The 16,546-nt window shown below is 41.5% G+C and overlaps 1 protein-coding gene across 4 annotated transcripts in view; it reads right to left on the reverse strand.

Moving 5' to 3' along the window:
• The window catches only part of camkmt (calmodulin-lysine N-methyltransferase), a 303,206-nt gene that overhangs the window by 284,831 nt on the left and 1,829 nt on the right, over positions 1 to 16,546 (reverse strand). For 3 of the 4 annotated variants that reach the window (XM_078557185.1, XM_078557187.1, XM_078557188.1), the window contains exons 2-3: positions 8,692 to 8,867; positions 7,363 to 7,427 (exon numbers count right to left, since the gene is read on the reverse strand). In XM_078557185.1, the coding sequence (XP_078413311.1) occupies positions 7,363 to 7,427; positions 8,692 to 8,867 (241 nt within the window). The remainder of the gene's footprint in view (positions 1 to 7,362; positions 7,428 to 8,691; positions 8,868 to 16,546) is intronic. The other variant, XM_078557186.1, reaches the window with a different exon arrangement.

The raw sequence follows: 16,546 nt of genomic DNA on the forward strand, positions 1-16,546 counted from the left end.
GAAATCAGCCCTTAAAATTAATCCCTAAAATTAGCCCCCAAAAGGTAGGCAGAGGGTAGGATCCATTCGAGAGTCAACAGGTGCCAACATTGTCAACCAATCAGGCAAGAAGGGAACCCTTCGATGCCCCTGCTCCTACCAGTTTTCAACCCTGCTGCAAAATCCTGCTGTGGTGGCAAAATACGCCCTCTAGGGGGAAACCTGAGATAAGCGCATCTCTAACATTAAAGCTGTATACATATTTAATGCCTTCTGTAGCAGACTGCGATACAGTAAATTAAAATCCAACCTCAGATAAACACTAAGATTTAGACATATAGATCGACTAACTATTCTGTAAATTACAAAACTGAGCATTCCAGTTGTCCGATTAATAAGTGCACTTTGCAACGAATCCACATAGAATGGAAAAGGTCAAACTTTTGATCCCCCATCTATGCTTATTTGGATGATCTCAGTTTATGAAGCAGTCTTAGCACATGCTCTGGGATTGGAGGAGCTGGGAATCAGTGAATGGGAGTTTGACTGCTAAGTCCTCAATACTTTTTTTTATTTGTTTATGGGATGCGGGCATCAATGTCAAGGCCGGTATTTATTGCCCATCCCTAATTGCCCTTGAGGTGGTGGTGTTGAGCTGCCTGCTTGAGCGTATGCTGGCCATGTGGTGAAAGTGTTCCCACAGTGCTGTTGGGAAGGGAGCTCCAGGTTTTTGAACCAGCAACAATGAGGGAACAGTGATATACTTCCAAGTCAGGTTGATGTATGACTTGGAGAAAAATTTGCAGATGGTGATGTTTTCAAGTGCCTGCTGCCCCTGTTCTTCTAGGTGGTAAAAGTCACAGGTTTAGGAGGTGCTGTAGAAGAAGCCTTGGTGAGTTTCTGCAGTGCATCTTATAAAAGATACATACTACTGCCACAGGGAGCTGGTAGTGGAAGAGGTGAATGTTTAAGGTGGTGGATAGGGTATCAGTGAAGTGAACTGCTTTTGCCCTGAACAGTGTTGAGCTTCTCGAGAGCTTTCAGAACTGCATTCATCCAGGCAAGTGGAGAATATTCCATCACCCTCCTGACTTGTGCTTTGGGGGAAGTCAGGAAGCGAGTCACTCTCCAGAGAATACCCAGCCTCTGACCTACCCTTGTCACCAGGGTATTTATTCTGCTGGTTCAGTTAAGTTTCTAGTCAATAGTAACCCCCAGGATGTTAATGGTGGGGGATTCAGCAATGATAATACCATTAAATGTACCATTAAAGGGGAAGTGGTTAGATTCTTTCTTGTCTGAGATGGACATTGTATGACAATTGTGTGGCACGAATATTACTTGACAGTTATCAGTTCAAGGCTGAATATTTGCCAGATCTTGCTGCTTGCAGGGTACAGACTGGTTCATTATCTGAGGAATTGCAAATGAAACTGAAATCAGTGCAATCATCAGCGAACATCCCCATCTCTGGCCTAATGATGATGGAGAGAAGATTTCTGATGAAACAGCTGAAAATGGTTGGGCCTAGGACGCTTCCCTGGCGAACCCCTACAATGATGTCCTGGGGCTTAGAGGATTGGTTTCCAACAACCTTAACAATCTTCCTTTGCAATAGGTATGACTCCAGCCAGTGGAAGGTTCCACCCCCAACCCTGAGTCCCACTGAGTACAATTTTACTAGGGCTCCTTGACAGCATTTGACCAAGTGTGGTATCTTGATGTCAATGGCAGTCACTCTCACGTCACCTTGGGAATTCAGCTCTTTTGTCCATGTTTGGACCAAGGTTGTAATGAGGTCTAGGGTAGCGTGGCCCTGAGCAGTTTATTGTTGAGCAGGTACCGCTTGACAGCAATGTCGACAACACCTTCCATCACACAACACCTTCCATCACTTTGCTGAGGTATGAGAGTATGCAGATGTAGCATTAATTGGCCAGGTTGGATTTCTCCTGCTTTTTGTGGACAAAACGTGCCTGGTCCACTTCCCACAGTGTCATGTAAATGACAGTGTCATAGCTGTACTGGAACAGCATGGCTAGAGGCACAGCTAGTTCTGAAGCAAATCGACAGCACTACAGCTAAGATGTTGTCACAGCCCAAAGCCTTTGTCATATCCAGGATTCTCAGCAGTTTCTTGATATCAAGTGAATCGAATTGGTTGGAGATTGGCTCCTGTGATGGTGAGACCTTCAAGAGGAGGCAGTGTTGGATCATTCGCTCGCACTTCTGGTTGAGGATGGTTGCAAACGCTTCAGCCTCATCTTTTGCACCGACATGCCAGGCTCCACCTCATTAAAAATCAAGTTGCTCATAGTGCCTCTTCCTCATGTTACTTGCTGAAACGGCTATCACTATCATGACTGGATGTGACAGGACTCCAGTGCTTTGAATTGATCCATTGGTTGTGGGATCACTTAGTTCTGTCTATAACATGTTGCTTCCACTGTTTAGCTTTGTCAGGCTGGATACACTGGACCAAGGGGTTATAGATTGTGCTGCTGCTGCTGCTGATGGTCCACAGCACCCCATGGATGCTCACTTTTGAGCTGATAGATCTGTTCTGAATGGGTCGCATTTGGTGCAGTCATGGTGGCACTCAACATGATAGAGGGTGCCCTCAGTGCAAAGATAGGACTTTGTCTCAGAGCTGTGCAATGGGCACTCCTGCCAATACAGTCATGAGCAGATGCAATTTCCACAGGTAGAGTGGTGAGGACAAAGTCAAGGGGGTTTATCCCTTATGTTGGTTCACTCAATCACCTGCCACAAGCCCAATCTAACAGCTAAGTTCTTCTGGACTCAGCCAGCTCGGTCAGTAGTGGTGCTACTGAGCCATTCTTGGTGATGAACTGCTTCAAATGTAGTTCAGAAACGTAAGGTTTGCTGCAAAACCTGAAGGAATAAGCATTTTTAAAAATCCTTAGGTTTGTATATTCCACTACACAAATGGCTGCAATTTTTCAATTATAACACAAAGACCTAAAAATAGCATTAACTCAGTGAACCTAAGGGTCATTATGCCAAATTATTCTAAAGGCAAAATTAGTTAAGAGCAAGAGGAAAAAAAATGTAAATACCAGCATTGTCAAAGAGTAAGACTGCAAGGCTTCCTTTTAAAACAAAATATAAATGTATTGCCATCAAGTTGCAAGGCTCACTGAATGTTTATAAGAATATATGAGTGCTGCGACTCAATTATCCTTTGTATTTGCTGAAAGACATATTGCTTAAAGATTATATTGGTGGCAACTGACTTCATTATTGCTGGAGATGGCATTCTATGAAGCAGCAGGAGTTGATGCTCTGATGCAAGTGATACCATGGATTTGAGACATATGGATTATTCAGTCTTAAAAAAACTGCTCAACAAAAAAAGCTACAATGTTTTCAACAAATCATGTAATACAGCACAATATATGTCAGATATTACTTCTTATATAGTATTTTGTTTATTAATACATTAATATTCAGCAAAATTCAATTAATGATAACCTGGTCTTTAAAATGTCTATTTCTTCTTCTCCATCGTGCCTCCCCACCGCCCCATACCATCATGTAAATGCTCATCAGAAACAGTACAACTGAAGGAGTAATTCAAACCTATCCTGCTTAATAATCCAGACTTTATTTTACAACAATGGATTCCTTAACTAGCTGGAAGATAAGGATTACTGTACCAGAGAATTATACACTGTTCATTTGAAAAAAAAAGAAAAAGAATTGTTTCATAAATCTATATAATCAACCCCAGGATTTAATAGCATGATGATTATGACAGTGAAATAGATATTGATAAGACAATGCACGCATTGTGTTTGATCACAGGGTTATTTCAGAAGTACTAAACATCCAATTCTCATGAGAGATGAAGTTGGGAGGTAATTATGTCGCACTCTAGCATGAGAGATGCAACCGTGTAATTAAGACCTAACAGCATAATGTTCCTTGCATTATGTTGGTGAGTCTCAATAAGTGGAGAAATTGGAAGTGTTGGAGAAATTGGAAGTGTTTTTGGAGAGGGCTTTAATTACTGGATTAAGTGCTTTTGCAGCTCGAGTGCATATGCGGTATGATCGGGCTTTTCTTTTATTCCCTCCAATGAACTCTCATCCTTTCAGGCTGGACTACAGTTCCGCAGGCTTTCAGCACCCTCCAGTACCTGGTGCAATTTGAAATTCTTCACATGTGAGCATACACAGTGAATCTTGACAGACTGTCCATACAGAGTATAAGAGCAATAACTATTCTACCTTTGCCCAATATACACATAAACATAGCATTTTCCAGCGCAGGTCACTGGACTATGAATACCAGCAAGCAACGTGGATGGTTATTTCCCTCCATATTACAGAGGCACTCAGACAACATTAGGTACTCCTGCCACCCCAAACAAAAACCTGTATATCAGACCATTCCTTTGTACCCTTTATAATGCAAACCAATTCATGGAATCATAGAAATTTATGGCACAGGAGGAGGCCATTTGGTTCCTTGTATCTGTGCCAGCCGAGAAAGAACTATCCAGTCTAATCCCACTTTCAAGCTGCTGCTTCTTAAGCTTGTAGGTTAGAGCACTTCAAATGCATATTTAAGCAATTTTTAAAACCGATGGAAGTTTCTGCCTTTACCATCCTTTCAGGCAGTGTTCCAGACACCCACCAACCTCTGGGTGAAAAAGTTTCTCCTCAACTCCCCTCTACCAAATACTTTAAATCTATGCCCCCGGTTATTGACCTCGCTGCTAAGGGAAATAGGTTCTTCATATACGCTCCATCCAGGCCCCTCATAACTTTATGCAATTAATTCTTCCCTCAGCACTCCTCTGCTCCAAAGAAAACAAGTCCAGCCTATCCAATCTTTCCTCACAGTTAAAATTCTCCAGTCCTGGCAACAGCCTCATTGATCTGCTCTGCACTATCAGTAGTGGTATCACATCTTTCCTGTTAAGTGGTGACGAGAACCATATGCAATACTCTAGCTCCGGTTTAGCTAGTGTTTTATACAGATCTATCCTGACCTCCCTTCTCCATCATCCAATGCCTTGGCTAATAAAGTAAAGAGTCCCACATTCATTTTTTCTTCATTCTTGGGATGTGCACATCGCTGGCACGGCTAGTATTTATTGCCCATAGCTAATGCCTTCTTACCAGCTTATCTACCTGTCCTGCTCCTTCAGTAATCTCTGGACATGCACTCCAAGGCCCCTGTTATTTACACTTCACAGTAATCTACCATTTATTGTATAATCCCTTGCCTTATTTGCCCTCCCCAAATGCATTACCTCACACTTCTCTGGATTGAATTGCATTTGTAATTTTTCGGCTCACTCAACCAGTCCATTGATGTCTTCCTGCAGCATATAGCTTTCTTCCTCAATATCAACCACACAAACAATTTTTGTATCATCCTCAAACTTCTTTATCATGCCATCTACATGCAGGTCTAAATAATTGATATGTATTATGGAAGGCATGGAGACTGAGTACTGAGGCCTGTGGCACTCTACTGGAATGAGTCACAGAAACATCCACTGATCTTCTGCTTCCTGCCACTGAGCCAATTTTAGATCCAACTTGTCACTTTCCCTTGGATCCTATGGGCTTTTACTTTTCTGATCAATCTACCACTTTGGGCCTTAACCTCAATGTCTGCTGCACTCCCCCTCTTTTGTGAAGACAGACGCAGTGTTCCCTCTAAGCTGCATGCCTACACGGCCACACAACAGTCCAGCAAGTGCTGCACACTTAATTATTACAGCCGCATGCATCCTGATGGTTAAATAAGTTCACTGCCACTGTAGCTCATGAGCAAAGAACTGGTAGGCTACCCCATGATAGGAAATTAACAGATGAGAGTCAAGCCTGATATAATTAATCAGGTGGAATTAATCAGCCGAAATTCCCCCGTGTCAGTTCCTGGAGCTCAAAGCGATGTCAGTACTTGTCTTTCCCATGGTCCACTCACCGACCCTTTCACTCACCACTTCCCTCCCTAACCCTTCCGCTCGCAGCCCCTTTCACTCCCTCGCTCGCTTCCACCCTCTCGAATCACTATCAAACACTTGTAGGCAATGGTGGCAAGTGCAGATGTAGACAAAAGCACTTTCTACAGCATTGCTGTGAAACTTTCTACTTCCCATTCAGGGTATTACTGGTAATTCAGTGCCAAGTTATGTTGGCTTATGGGCAGATTGGTGCTGTGGTGCACGCTCAGTAGCTGAGCAACTGGGCTGCTATAGCCACAAACCCATTTTACAGGCAGTAAAGAGCTGGCTTTCAACCTATAAATGTGACTACAGTGGTGCCAAGACAGTGTGCACCCAGTTGCTCCCACCCTAGTAAGAAAATTTAAACCATTGCTCTGGAGAGAAAAAGTTCAACCTACCCATTACAAAACAGACATATCAATGTATAGTCCCACTCTGATTGTGCCCCTTGGTGTCAGCTGTGGCTCAGTCCATAGCACCCTCGCCTCTGAATCAGAGGGTTGTGGGTTCATGTCCCACTCCTGGAAAACCAAGAACTGTGATTGTACTCGAAAGAAGTTGCAATCTGTGACTGTTGGTAACTCGAAAGAGTTTCCACTGACAATCACCTCCGAAGCTCAATCACCTGAACAATTGGATTCACTGTCCCAAACATACAAAACACATGAAATGATTTACTTTTTCAAAAATCCAATAAACATGTTATAAAAACATTCAACTAAGATGTTGTTTTAGTACCTCAGGCAGATCACAAAAGGGCTTTGATGTAATTAGACTTATGTCTGTAATACATTTTTTGGTCCTAAAAAAAATTATAAATTCTGCCAATCTGTTACTGAACAATCATCATTCTGTTCTTCAGCATAACTGCACATCCCATCCACCCCCAAATAAAATAATTAATGCACATGGTGACTATTCTTAAACCTAAACTCAGCAGAAATCACACATACACACAAATAAGCACAAAAAACACAATAAACTAATACAAAGAAATTAGGCATACAGAAAAATAAAATCTGCTGCATAATTATAAATTTGAAAGCTGCAAAACAACCTTCCTTAAATCATTTCACTAACCAATATATGAAACTATGTATTAGTGAAGTAACAGATCTAAACAAATAAACACATTTACAGTGTAATCAGTTCCATCATTAAAGAGGCACTGTTTTGTCAAAGTCTTTGACAATTTTTTCATTTGCCAATAACTCAGCATACGAACCCAATCTGCATTACTCATGACATAACACTGTGGAAACACCACTGTCATGAAATAACACATAATGATTTTTCTTTCCATGATATAGACGGTGCCTCTTTAAGAAAAATGCAATGAGTTTTCTTTCCCCCAACATCACATCACATTTGAACATAAAATGAAATGGACTCACAGACATTTCCTGTGTTGTCAAAACTGGTGAGAACATCTTCAACATTCAGAGGGCCAACACTGTGTCTTAACAAAGTAAATGGTTGTTAAGTACAAAATCTTCCCATGATGAAAGATTTTTAAAAATCAAGTCCCAATCTATATTTATCAATTATTATTATACAAACTGTGTCACGCTGAATACAAATAAAAATATGAGTACATTTCTAATATGCCTTAGCAGCTGATTTTAGCAATGTGAATAATCTCTGCCCAGTCCTTGGTTAACAAGTGGGGAAACTTTAGATATCAATCCATATAACCCTATCTGAGAAACCTATATAGACGGTTAGTGTGGACAGGTCCAGGTATAGCTGTAATGCCCCATAAAGACCCATCCAACATTTAGCAATACCCATTCATGAGCAAGGGGATTAAGTAAAGATACAAGAGAATAACTTAAAATATGAAGCAACAAGGTAAGTTGGTACATTATCAACTACATCCATGATTCAAATATGGCAAAATTTATAAAAGTTATACATTAATGAATGTCTTTGGAAGTGTTTTATTTTGTGCAATTTAGTCCTGTAAACAGAAGAAATCTAGAATGCTGCACATGGATCGATCACGCAACTTAAACGAGAAGGTGTTGGCATTCTCAGGTATATAGGGGATGAATATTGATTGGCAATTAAAAATGTTTTAACTTAATGTATTGTCTGCGTATAAGAAAATTTTAATGGATCACATGGAATAAATCAAGTTGTGATTATGTACTAGGGCAACTTATTAATTTCACAGAGTTCAACAAATATACCAGACAGGGACTGCAGTAATCATTTGGATTAAGAATCTTTTACTGCAACACCTAGTAATTTAAAATATTCGCATTCATTCTCTGCTGTTTTGATTTTTTGTTACCCATCAATGTAATTAGAAAGTCAGGTAAATTTAAGCATCTGGTGGGTATAGTAATTAAGTGAACCATATTGTGATAAGACATAGGTTTCAGCTCTACCGCTCAACAGCGTAGGTTCCCCGATCTTGGCTGGACTGGCCAGAAGGGGCAAAATGCTTTCCCAACGTAATGGGTAGATCACCCTAGTAGTCGGTTAAAGTGTAGCAGTGTCAGGAATTTCAGAGTAAATTGCTATCCTATCTGGCATCCCTTACTGCATGTGATGTGTAAACAGACACAGAGGAAGTCAAAGAAGAGACAACATAAATTCCCCAAATTGGAGGGGCAAGGAACAGGGTTAGGAAGTCACATAAACGGAGATGAATATTTTTGCAATTTAGTACTACACATCAAACAAACAAGAACAAGACATTTAAGACAATAGATTACCTTAAATACACCCTATACTGTGGATAGGGAACGCAAGTGTATTCAACCCACATTTCGTTATCAGAATCGGACTCCAATTTCTTCACCACATTTGTGGAAAATATGTTGAAAGTCAAACATCTTCTTACAGAAACCTGCTGCAGATTTTCTTTATCTATATTCTTCTGTTTCAGCACCTGTTGAAAGAAGAAACGATTAGTCCGACTCATACAATCACATTTGTCTTGAGAAGGTTCGAACAATGGTTCATAAGAGGAGGCTGAGAGGAGATTTGATTGAGATGTACAAAACTGTGAAGGGCCTATTTACTTTAGCAGAGGGGCCATTGATTAGGGGGCATAGATTTAACGTGATTAGTAGAAGGATTAGAGTGGAGGTAATGAAAAAATGTTTCATCCAGAGGGTAGTAGGGGTCTGGAACTCACTGCCTGAAAACCGTAGGAGAGGCAGAAACCCTCAACTCATTTAAAACGTATCTGGATATGCATCTGAAGTACTTTAACCTGCAAGACGACAGACCAAATGCTGGAAAGTGGGATTAGGCTGGTGGCTTGTTTGTTTATCGGCCAGCGCAGACACGATGGGCCAAGTGACCTCTTTCTGCACCGTAAACTATGATTCTATGCAGCTTACATCTTTATTGACTGCACAATAACTTATATACACCAGTAACTTTCCTGTAGAGAGCCATCTGCCCCAAGATTTTGTGTATCTCATATTTTATCCTCTCAATTCCATTCAATCCTTCAAGCATGTTCTGCCATTCACTTAGATCATGGCTGATCTGTATCTGTACCGAAACTCCATTTGCCTGCCTTTGTTTCATATCTTTCGATATACCTACTTAACTAAAATCTAATCAATTTCACTGTTGAAGATTTCAGTTGACCTAGTAGCCACAGCTTTTGGATTATCCTTTGTGTGAAGGCCTGGAGACAGGATGGTGGGAGAAGGGAAGTAGGGGGAATGCACGACATTCAGGACCAGCGGCATCGACAAGAAACAGAAAAGAAACAAAAATAGCCCCATCAGGCTGAAAAAAGACCTGGTGGAGGATGAAGGGCCGGAAGTGCAGAAAAAAAAATGTCAAAGGCCCATAGAGTTGAAGGAAGCAGGGGAAACCATAAAGCTAGTCTGTGGGGTTGAAGAAACAGGCAAGGTGGAGACAGGACTAGGAGGGAACGAAGGGCCTAAGGGAGCAGTACCTTTGAAATGGACTGTACAGGCTGGAGCTTGAGGCCCAATGAAGGTGTGAAAATCAAATTGGGAACAGAGGCACAAAGTTTTGTGAGCATATAGTTTAAATAGAAACACAAGTTTAAAATTCAACATAACTTTCAGGATAGTTGCGCAGGCCTTAAACTTAAATGAGTGGGCTGGTGCTTTGTAGTTGGGAGACAAACAAGAGATAATTAGGCAGCAGGTAGTGGCAGAATGCCTATAACTACAGCTTGGCTGGCAGCATTTACATAGGAAAATTTCCGTTACAAATATTCACATATGCAATTCCAATTGTAAATGCTGACATAAAAATGTTAACAAAAATCTTGACAACAGGAAGCTCACGCCATATGTAAAATATTTTATATATATTCTCGTGATGTCTCTCCGTGGCAGCTGTCTGGGACTAAACTAGACTGTTTGTAACCTATCATATTTGACCCTAAGATAAGCTTCTGACAACTTATCCACACAATCACTAAGATTGCCTATTTCTGCCTCTGTAACATGGCCCAGCTTCACTCTCTCTCAGCTCACCTGCTGCTGAAACCCTCATTCATGCCTTTGTTACCTCTAGACACGACTGTTCCAGTACACTGCTGGCTGGCCTCCCACATTATACCGTCTGTAAACTCGAGGTCGTCCAAAACTCTGCTGTTCGTGTCATTATTCACACCAAGTCCGGTTCACTTTTTGCCTCTGTGCTTGCTGACCTACATTGGCTCCTGGTTAAGTAACACTTTGATTTCAAAATTGTCATCCTTGTTTTCAAATCATTACATGGCCTCGCCCTTCCTACCTCTGATTTTCTCTAGTCCCTTAGCCTTCAGAGATATCCTCTCTTAACTAATTCTGGCTTCTTGAGCATCCCCAATTTTAATCGAGCCACCACTGGTTGCTGTGTCTTCAACTGTGTCAAGGCCCTATGTTCTGGAATTTAATTCATAAACTTCTTTGCCTCTCTACCTCTCATTCTTCCTTTAAGACGTTCCTTAAAATCTACCTCATTGACCAAGCTTTTGGCCATCTGCCCCAATATCACTGTATGTAGCTCAGTGTCTAATTTTAAAATGCTCCTGTAAAGCAATTCAGGACTTTTTATAGCACGAAAAACATTACACAAATGTAAGTTGCTGTTTTGGTTGTTGGTCGGGTGTGAAGTTTCAGTTTGATAAGGGCAGGAACAGTTAAAAGACAGCCCTCTAGTTTTTCTGATCTGGTTGATCTGAAAAATATGCAAAACTCACCACAGATTAGGGTCCCTCCAGTTCACTGCCTTATGCAGTTGCCCTGTAGAATTTCTGGGTACCATTCATGCAGCTGTAAGTGTGCTCAGAATTTTGTACTTATACCCTTGATGCTGTTTCCTCATGTTCCTGCCAGTTACTGCCACTTCACCTACTTATCCAAAGAAAACACGTCTGGTATTGCTGGCCCAAGTTGCTTTTTGAATCACTTTCAAAGAGTGCTGCCTTAATACTATAAAGAGAATTTTTTTGTGTGTGCTCATCCTCTTTTTCATTGCTGAAGTATCTTTGGGACAACTGCCGTAATCTCAGAACCACAATTAGTCTCTTCATGGAAAGCTCCTTATACTTGTATGCTTTATTTGAAAAATATTTGTTCTTGGAATATGAGCATTGCTGGCGACGATGCATTTATTGCCCATTCTCTAGTTGCCCTGAAATGGTGGTTGGTAGTCCTACTCCTTGAACTGTGCAATCTTTGTGGCGATGATGCTCTCAAACAGCATTATGTAGGTAATTCCACATTTTTTGACTTGGTAACAGTGAAGGAATAGCAATATATGTTCAATCTGGATGATACAGGATTTGAAGTGGAGCTTGCTGTGATAGTGTTTCCACAAATTACTGTTACTGGGTTATGCAGTACTGAGGGAGTGCTGAATTGTCAGAGGTGACGCTTCTTGAGCAGGAGTAAATGAACCCCCAAGGCACAATTTCAGGGGTGTGCTGATGAAAGGTCACAGACCGGAAACCTTAGCTCTGTTTTTTTTTCTCCTCAGATGCTGCCTGACCTCAGTATTTCCAGCATTTTCTGTTTTTATTTCCAATTTCCAGCATCAGTAGTTTTTTGCTTTTGTTTTCTCCCATCTCACTGGGCAACAGTCCCTCAATCAACATCACTTAAACTAAAACAGATTATCTGATCATTTATCTCACTGGTGTTTATAGGACCTTGCTGGGCACAAATTAACCACAGTGTACCATGTTTACCTGCATGACTACAGTGATCACTTTTCAGATATACTTCATTTGCTGTTTTGGAACATCTTGAGTTCGTGAAAGGCACCAAGTAAATAAAAGTTCTTTCTTTTCTACCTCCTCAGCGGTAGAAGTCACAGAGCTGGGAGATGCAGTTTTAACTTGTAGCATTTGAAGGAAGAAGAGGACCACCAACAAAGCAATGCAGGTGAAGTAAGATGCACCAGTATTATACAGCACTCACTATTACAGAGTGAGGTATATGTCAATATGTCAGAGATGCAGCTCTTGTCTAGCTGAGATTTACAAAGGGGCTGTGATGTAGTTGTGTGCATGTTCCAACGTGGCCTGCAGCCAAAATCTTCCACAAGCAAGGCACAGCCAATGGTTATGAAGGTCACTGCAGCCCTTGACTTCTATGCTTCCAGGTCATTTAGGACATCAATCACATTAATTAATCTGCAACAGAGATTTTAGGAAACAACTGACACCTTGTTGCTTAAGCAAGTAATCTGATAACCTTCCCTGTGGAAAGCTTGAAGCAGCAGGCAAGAGCTGCAAAATTTCACAGAGCAGCAGGGTGTCTGTAGAATCTGGGCACTGCATACTCATATCTGGCTACATGCTCCATCGCATAATTCCACTACATACACCAAGGAAAAATGATTACTTTCTCTAAACGTTCATCTTATTTGGAATTTTCATTACAGGATTATGCAAATCAATGCTCACATCCCTGGCAGCTCTTACAATGTCTGCATTTTAAGACTGTCTACCATCTCGCAATTATTTGACCGACAAATGTAAGTGGATTCTGTGTGATGCTGTAGCCATCTGCCCCATCTGGCTCATGATATCCTCGCAGCAAGGGCAAAGTAACCAAAGAGCACGCCACTGGCATGCTGATGCACTGCTTCAGGTACTTGAACAGATCTGGGGGCATCCTGAAGTACAACCAGGTAGAGGTGTCAAGGATCATGGTAATCTGCTGGAACAAAATGGCACCTCATTAAGGAGGCCCTGGAAAAGGAGGGAAGCAAGCCACAGCAATGAGGTTAACTTGGAGAACAGAGGAACCCAAAGAAGCTTCAAAAGAGGATTTGTTTCCAGCTGTGAGCACCATTTGGGAAGATGTAATGCAGAAGATATAATCTAATCACTAATAGCTGTGGACAAACAGAGACACCTAGGGGTTTAAATAAATAACTCCTTTAGAGTGTGGATACAGATTTGCAGAAACTATTAAAAAAAAGGCCAGTAGCAATATGAGTTTTACAAATGGGGCATAGTGTACAAGAGTTAGGGTGAATTTATACAAAATATTAGTTAGGTCACAGAATACCATGCTGGTTTGGTCAGGCTAACACTGAAAGGGTATTAAAGCCATAGAAAGATTGCATACCGTAGATTCACCAAAAATTATGTCAGTTATGGTAAACTATAGAGACTACATTACAATATTCAAACTATTTCCAATAGAGCAGAAATAGATAAAAGGAGGTTTGATGAAGGTTTTTAAATGAAGACGACTGTCGGTACTATGAACAGGAAAATACTATTACCTCTGACTGGGGAGTCAGGTCTGAGTGGCTGCCAATTAGAATTCTGGTAGGTGACACAGGTCAGTGGCTGCCTGCCTGCTCTTAGAGCAGCCTCCATATAATAGAGGAGCAGTGCAAGATATCTTGTTGCAAAACACCTGCATGCAGCAAGGCCTCCTTTGTCCTTGCCTCCCTCACCATCTTCTTTGAATCTCAGTGGGTCTGTGCTGCCATGCTACTACTGCTGCTCCCCAAAGTGTGACAGCCTGAATGACGCTCCCAGAAACATTTCCACCTTTTTACAGGATTCCTGCAGACACATTCATTTCTCCAAAAGCTAATGAATATTAAAAAACCTTCCAAAGTCAGCCAAAGCAGCAAAGAATTGCCTCTGAAAATCCCAAACCGTGAAACTGATATGTTGAACGCCAAAAAAACTAGGCAAACCTTAATTTCTACCTCAAAGAGAGTGTTTATATTTTCTAATTGTTAACATAACAGGTAATAACTGAGCTGTTCTAACTGTCAACACAACAAGGGTGATAATTAAAGACTATCTGCTTCAAAATTCAGTAAGTCAACTCAATTACAATGAGCAAAAGACACATGGAACTTAATGCACTGAAGAGTACAAAAGGCTGAAGTCTGCTATCAGCAGTCTCATTCTTCAGTCACACTTCACCAAAGAATAAACCAACCCAGCTAAAGAACACTGATGCATCCTGGGAAATTTGGTATATCGTATACACTCAAGACTACACGGCAAGCTTATCAAGTCAAAGCCCAGAATTTTGGGGTAGGTGCAGGCCTGAAGTTACAAGGAATAATTCAATGTGTAAGATGGCTATTGTGCAAATTTCTTAACACAAGTTTTAGTCAAAAACCTTAGTTTGACATTAGAAATTTCAATTATTGGGAATCAAAAGGAGAAGACTTATTTTTGAAAGAAAATGACTTATTTAGTTATAGTTAACCTTCTTATGTTAATGTTTAATATCATACAAGAGGTGACAATCACATTTTTAAACATAAATTAAATGTAAGAGGCATAGTAGAATTGTTGACTTCATAAATGTTGACACAAGGTGGCAACATTTCTGTCATGCCTCTCAAATTAAACCATATGAAAATTAATGACGTTGAAAGAAAGTTAAATGTATACAGGGAGTGGGCAGTATGTACGAGACTTCTAATATTGAAAAATATAAAAGCATACATTTGCATGTACATCTATTCAACTTATTCCATTATTAATATCTACAACCACATTAATATCCTTTGACAGCACCTTCCAAACCTGCAACCTCTACCACCTAGAAGGATAAGGGCAGCAAATGCTTAGGAACATGACCCCTTGCAAGTTCCCCTCCAAGCTATACGCCATCCCGATTTGGAACAATAATTCAATTTCTTCAGTTGTTGGGTCATAAACCTGGAACTCCCTTCTTAACAGCACAAGTGTACTTGCAACCATATGGACTGCAGCAGTTCAAGAATGTGGCTCACCACCAACTTCTCAAGGGCAATTAGGGATGGGCAAGAAATACTGACCTTGCCATCCTATGAAAGAATAAAAAAAATTAGAGGGGGGCAAATTTACATTGGCAGTATACACCGAGGGCATATCTTATCAACAATCACAATAACCTGTATTCATATAGCATCTTGAAAGTAATGCCTAAGACAATTCGTAAAAACAGAATCTGGCAAAATTTGACACCAAGCCACGAATGGTAGGGGCAAAAGAAGTGGGGCACATAGAATAGATCAGAATTGGAGGAACACACAGAGTTTTCGAAGGGTTGAAATCATAGGGTGGTATTTAATGGAGGCGACTGACCAGCTGGAGAGCCAGAAAAATCCCCGCATCGCCTCTTTTCAGCGAGGTCCAACAAATTAAGTGCCAATCCAGTATTTAAATGGACAGTGGCAGGCCTTCCCCAGGATCAAGCACTCCAGGGGCAGAAGTCCTGCCTACCGAGGGCTGCCAGCCAATCAGGGGCTAGCAGCTCTTCATTGCTTTCTGGTGCCACCAGGCAGGTGGTGGCTGTTGCCAGTACTACACCCACCCAAAGCCCAGGATTACTAATGGGCCAAGGCACAGGTGACATCGGGAGCAGGCAGCAAGGACAAGGGTCTGGCTCTCAGCAGCCACACCCCTGATGTCACGTCACTTGATCAAGCACTGAATACCTCTGAACGATGGACCCTGCACCACCACCCCCCAACCCCTCAGAAACCTTCAAGCAACCCCGACAGGATTTACTTTACTGGCTTCCCAAATGGCAAGTCTTCCGCCCATCACTGACTGAATTCCAGCGACGATGGGATGAGGCCCTCGAGTGGGCATTAACATCCCACTTAAGCACCTCAACTGGCAGCAGGGCGGGAAGGCCGCTCACAAGCCTCCCCACCATGGACTTAATCGGGGCAGAGGCGCGAAGGCAGCAGGGTCCCACCCACTACGCTCCTGCCCAATTAAATGCCCCCCACCACCAAACTCGCCACAGGGAGGGCATTAAATGCCACTCAAAATCTTACAGCACAGAATGAGGCCCGTCAGCCTATCATGCCTTTGCCATTTAGGTAATACTGCCTCTCCATTTTGTTTCTCCCAAAGTGGGTTCCTTCACACTTCTCTGCTTTAAATTTCACCTGCCATGTATCTGCCCATTCCACCAGTCTGTCTATGACCTCATGAAATTTTCAACTATCCTGCTCACTATTTACTACATTTTGTATCATCCTCAAACTTCAAAATTGTATTCCCTCTACCCAAGTCCAGTTCATTTTTGGATAAGAAGAAATGGTTCTAATACTGACCCCTGGGGAACCTCACTGCATACTTCAGTCCAATCAGACAAACAG

This window comes from Cetorhinus maximus, chromosome 14 (assembly GCF_964194155.1).
Source record: "Cetorhinus maximus chromosome 14, sCetMax3.hap1.1, whole genome shotgun sequence".
In the NCBI taxonomy this organism is placed as follows: Eukaryota; Metazoa; Chordata; class Chondrichthyes; order Lamniformes; family Cetorhinidae; genus Cetorhinus; species Cetorhinus maximus.